The 5,933-nt window shown below is 34.9% G+C and overlaps 1 protein-coding gene across 4 annotated transcripts in view; it reads right to left on the reverse strand.

Annotated features, from left to right (window-relative positions):
- LOC106867428 (MAM and LDL-receptor class A domain-containing protein 1) overlaps positions 1-5,933 on the reverse strand; it is a 317,166-nt gene that overhangs the window by 33,623 nt on the left and 277,610 nt on the right. For all 4 annotated transcript variants that reach the window (XM_052970190.1, XM_052970192.1, XM_014912304.2 and 1 more), the window contains 2 exons: positions 3,833-4,009; positions 2,125-2,209 (listed from right to left, as the gene is read on the reverse strand). In XM_052970190.1, coding sequence (XP_052826150.1) covers positions 2,125-2,209; positions 3,833-4,009 — 262 coding nt within the window. The remainder of the gene's footprint in view (positions 1-2,124; positions 2,210-3,832; positions 4,010-5,933) is intronic.

Raw genomic sequence — 5,933 nt, forward strand, 5'->3', positions numbered from 1 at the left:
AAATGCTTTCTAATTGATGTATCAATACCAGCAGATGACAACGTTTCTCTAAAAGAAATGGAAAAACTTTCAAAATACAAAGACCTGGAAATAGAGATAACTCGAATGTGGAGTCTAAAAACAGAAACAATTCATAGTAGGTGCCTTAGGTATAATAAAAAAATATTCAGACAAATACATAACAAAAACACCAGGACTTACAAATATATATAACATACAGAAAATTGCACTACTGGGTACTGCACACATTCTACGCAAAACACTTTCAATACAGTAAACATAAGAGCACCACAGCAAACCACAGCACATACCCAAGGCGCACAGAGCTGCGCTCGGTAGTGAAGTGAAAGCACGTTATAAAAATAAAACTACTGAACAATAATAATAATTCTTGTTAATTGAAAGAAAAAATATTATCTTTTTTATTAATCACAGGCCCCGGATTCAATTCTACGCCCCTCCAGTATTGAGTAAAATTAAAATCAAAGCATGCAAGCGATATTTAGTATTAAAAAATTGAGTGCTTGTTTTGTGTTAATTTGATAAAGCATGGCTGTATATCTATTTCATTTAAAGTTAGTATTAGTAATTTGATAGGATAATGGGATATGTAATTGTAATTTTAAAAAAAATATTAGATCCTATATCTTTACTGTATGATATATAATTATTATATTGAAACAAATTACAAAAAAAAAAAAACTCGCAAAAAGTATAATGTGAAAATTAATCTTAAAAATATATTCTTAATTAAATAAAATTAATTAAGAAACTAATTCTAATATAAAGAATATCTTCAAGATAAAAGAACTTTTTATAAATTGCAAAAGAAATCGTATTATGACCTATATAGCAACAAGCCTAGTAAGAAGAGAAACAAATGAAAAGTGAAAAATAGAGCAATTAAGAAGCAACTGATTAAAATACGAAAGTAGTTTGTCAATGAAATTATGAATGTGAAAGATTTATGCGTGTGTAAATTTTATTTTTAATTGATATACAAAAACAATTAAAAGATATTTAATTTAACGGGACCAAAACTATGAAATTCCTTGCGGTGTCGTTGATAATGCTTTTCTTACCTCAATGATGCCGGTGACATATATTAAAAGTCCCTTTATAGAACTATATTCATAAAAAAGAATAGAACTATATCATCACCCTCAGATGTGAGAAACAAACACTCATAACATTTTTCTTTTAGAACTTCACTGCATGAGAATGATACCATGAAATGCCTCGAATTGAGCTCTGTCATTTAAACTTAACTAAAATATAGCTTGTTTTTAAAATAAAAATGTTAATTATACTTAAATTCAATTTTTTTGCCTTATATTTTTTCATGATATTTTACCTCATAACTTTTTTGATACAAATTTTGCATGGGACCAAAACTATGAAATTTCTCATGTTTTCTTCTATCATTTAAGCTAAGATAAATATATTTCGTTTTTAAAGTAAAACAAAAAGTTATTTAGATCTAAACTTGATTGAAGGCGTTACTTACTCTCCTATAATGTTGCTACAAATTTTGATGTAAAATTTTTCTACTGGACCAAATCTCAATTTTTCATGCCAAAACGTAACTAGGGACCAGTCCTCTTCAAAAATGTTAACAGTTTTCAATTTATTTAAGAACTGAATTAACGACAAAGTTTGAAGTATGCTGCGTGTGAGTAAATTGCGGCCTTAAAAATATAATTCAACTACTACCGTAGTTGAATGAGAATGATATGATTCTCCTGCCCTTCTGTCGCTACTAAACTTTTGTTCTCCGTAAGACCCCAAACTCTAAACTCTCTGCACAGAAACCCATTTAAAACAATTTCTGCATTTTCCCAGCAAGATTTCTCGTGCCTTAACGGCCAACAATCCGAAACTTTACCCGTTCTATCATTTCCCTTCTACCTGCCCCAATAGTTTACAAAAAATATTGATTTGTTGCTCACACTTACAATCTTGGCCAAGCATACTTAAGTTCATTGCTCAAGGACACAACACAACCACTAACGTGAGTTACTCACTTCCAATACATCAATACAATGTACAAAACCTTTCACTACTATAACATACACAACAACAGTAATGTGGTTTAGAAAACTATTGAAACTACGGGAGTCTTACCAATACAATATCCTGGATCAAGGGTAAAATCATCAAAGGCCATGTCACTTTTAAAACTGTAGCCACGAACACCTTCAAAGACCACCTAGAAAAGAGACAAGTTAGAAATTCCAGAAGTAAAATAAATTATTTTAAACAAATCACTAAAGAGTAAAAATGCAAATTTGACAATGATTGTTGTTTAGTTCACAGGACATACTTGATGGAGCAGATATTAACATTGGTAACCCGGTCAAACGATTAGAAGTGATCTAGAAATCCATCGTTACGTCTTTTGGAGGACAAAGCTAGCCAAATACACTTGCAGATTATTTGTTTATATACTGAAGCTAATAACCAGAGAAGGCCTGCAAAGGTACAACCTCTCCTTTATTCACTGACAAATAGTTTAAATGTAAAGAGAGATATAGAAAGTAGTTAATTTAGTAGCAATCTGATAGATTGTTTGGCAATTTGTTTCTTTACCATTGTTATACTTTCTGGAAATATTGAACATTAGCTAAGTTGATCCAGCTAGTCATGAATAAACATCAATCCTTGCACACGCTACTATGAATATTAGTACACAGCACCAGTATCTTTAATATTATTCAACATACTCCGTTATATCTTGTTTACAATACCTAGTGCAGTTAAGTAATTATGTCGGCCTGTAAGTTGTAAGTTTGTTGGAGCATGATTGAAGAATAGATCTTCAGATACTGATTCAACATTAGCATATTTCTTGTTTGCCGTACTTTTATAAGATTTATGTAAACTAAGGAGAAAAAGCACCATCCATTAGAAGTCCCAAACAAAAACAGATATGTTGACAACTATTGATAGAGTCACGTTAGACAATAAAATAACATTTAGCTTTTATGTTTTGACAGGTCTCTTTTCTAAAGCACACGACGATAGTAAGATAAAAATATTTGCTAGATTTATATTTATTTATCTGTATTTATTTAGTTATATAATAACGTATTTATTTATTCATTTATTTACTTATTTATACATATAATAAAATTCACTTGAAAAGAAACATATAATATTTGAACGGAAATTTTTTTTCTTGATTGATTGCTTTTCATTCTTTTTCATATTTCACCGAAAATATATTTATTTTTAAACAACATTGTTTGAACTTTATGCCACAGCAGTAGCAGCAGCAATAACACACATACATACATATACACACATACATACATATACACACATACATACATGCACATACGCACATATACTACGCCGAGGAAAAAGTTCGTGCGCCGTGAGTTACCATTGAACATGACATGAACTGAATGAATACACACACCACAAAAATATATAAAAAAGCATTATTTTAACACGAACTTTTTCCTCAACGAACTTTTTCCTCAACCTGATACATATGCCTACTTACATACAAACGTACTCACACAAGCATACATATACACATATAAATACCACATTCACACACACACATATATACACACATAGACACACACATGCACTCGTGCATAGATTCACTTGCATACGTACATATATACGGGCAGAGATTTGCATGCGTACGTACATACATACACACATAATAAGTATACATACATGCAGACGTACGTAAACGCGCATATACATACACGTATTCATTCATGCATACACAAAGAGAAGAAAGATCCAAATATGATACACAAAATATGAAAGACGATAGATAAAACTGAAAAAAACTATGAAACATTTGGAGATTTACCTGGAAGGGAGATATCGATGTGAAATCGATTGTAGCATAATGCCAGATTGGGCCTTGATTGTTGGATTTTGTCCATACAAGGTGAGGACCTGTTGAGTTTTTCACATACACATTCAATGTTCCCATAGATACACCATACATATTGTAGTAGAATGTGATACATTTGGTTGATAAACCCTACAGGCATAAAGAAATGGTTTTACACAAGTAATAAACTCTATTTCAAAGAATTAGATGTATTTAAATTTATAATAGCAGTGATATAATAAGGTGATATAATAAGTGATATAATAAGTGATATAATAAGTGATATAATAAGTGATATAATAAGTGATATAATAAGGTGCAGGCGTGGCTGTGTGGTAAGTGGTTTGCTTCCCAACACATGGAGAGATTCCCATTTGGTGTATGCAGCAGAATGCATCAAACTTAACTTGATTTATGTTAGTTGTACAACACAACAATTAAACAAAAGATTTAATGGGCACAGATATGATGTCAGGCACAATAACAGTAGTTCGACAGAACTTGCTGAACATTTTGCATCAAACGGCTGCAATTTTGAAAAAGACTTGAAAGTGCATGTTTTCAGAAAATATCCTGAATCTGCTACATTTTCAGTACTCAAAATACTTGAGGAGAAATATGTTTGCGGGTTATTAACATCACGCCCTGAAAGAATGAAAAAAATGACAGGAAGATTTCATCATATTTACACAAAACTGTTTGATTAAATATTCTTCTTTTTCCCTTTCTTTCTTTCCTTTTCTTTTTTCTTTTCTTTCCTTTTCTTTCCTTTTCTTTTTGCTGGTTGTAAAGTTGAAATTTGAAGGCTGATGATGTCATTCCATCAACGTGGAGACGCTGGTTGCTCTAGTTCATATTTTGGATTTGAATTACTATAATTTTGAATTTTCATTTTCAACTCCACAATGACACGTTCAACCAATAAAATAACTATTGCAACCGCATCGCGCTCTTCGTATCGTCTATTTACCTTTGTGAAGAGTTACGTCAATCCTTTTTGCGAGCCTATTAGCAAACGCCTACTGCAACTGGCGTGGAGGCGCAATGGCCCAGTGGTTAGGGCAGCGGACTCGCGGTTTCGATTCCCAGACCGGGCGTTGTGAGTGTTTATTGAGCGAAAACACCTAAAGCTCCACGAGGTTCCGGCAGGGGATGGTGGCAAACCCTGCTGTACTCTTTCACCACAACTTACTCTTACTTCCTGTTTCTGTTGTGCCTGTAATTCAAAGGGTCAGCGTTGTCACACTGTGTCACGCTGAATATCATCGACAACTACGTTAAGGCTGTTCTATTGATTGGATCAACTGGAACCCTCGACGTCGTAAGCGACGGAGTGCCAACAACAACAACTGCAACTGGCAGCAAAATAGGAGAATTCCCACTTTTGTCTGTCGAGGACACACTGTTTATCGTGGACAAACTGGTTGGCGAGGGGCAAACTAGAAGTGTTCACGATAACCTCCATCTTCTGCGCTACATCATAGAGAGGGTGGGTAACGAAGCTGGCATGGGTGGGGCTCTGATAAATTTAGATCAATCTAAAGCTTTTGATAGGGTCGACCATCAATACTTGGTGGCTGTCCTCAGGGTACCCGGTTTCAGTTTATTTTCCGCGGGTGGATCGCTGCTTTATACAGCAGCATCTGATCGGTTGTTCGGGTGAATGGTTACCTGTCGGAGCCATTCAGCATCTTGCGTTCAGTCAGTCACTGGTGCCCTCTCACCCTCCTTCTCTATGTACTAACTCTTGAGCCATTACTGCGGAAGTTGAAGGCCTTCAGGTGTGTCCCGCGTGATCTAGGATACGGCAGAAGTGTGTCTGCTTACGGTGATGATGTCACCGCCATAGTGTCGAACCACAGGCATATAGACCTGATTGGCAAAACACTACAGGAATATGAAGTGGGGACAGGAGCTGAAATTAACGCGGATTAGTCAGTGGGCTTCCAACTCGGCACCTGGAGAGGCAGTCCATGCCGTCCAACAGTGTGGTGGGGCGCTGGACAGACGGTTCCGTTCAGTTGCTCGGAGTTTGGTTTGGTCGGGACTCCCAGGTGAAGAACTGGGACGAGGT

Source organism: Octopus bimaculoides, chromosome 8, assembly GCF_001194135.2.
Source record: "Octopus bimaculoides isolate UCB-OBI-ISO-001 chromosome 8, ASM119413v2, whole genome shotgun sequence".
Classification (NCBI taxonomy): Eukaryota; Metazoa; Mollusca; class Cephalopoda; order Octopoda; family Octopodidae; genus Octopus; species Octopus bimaculoides.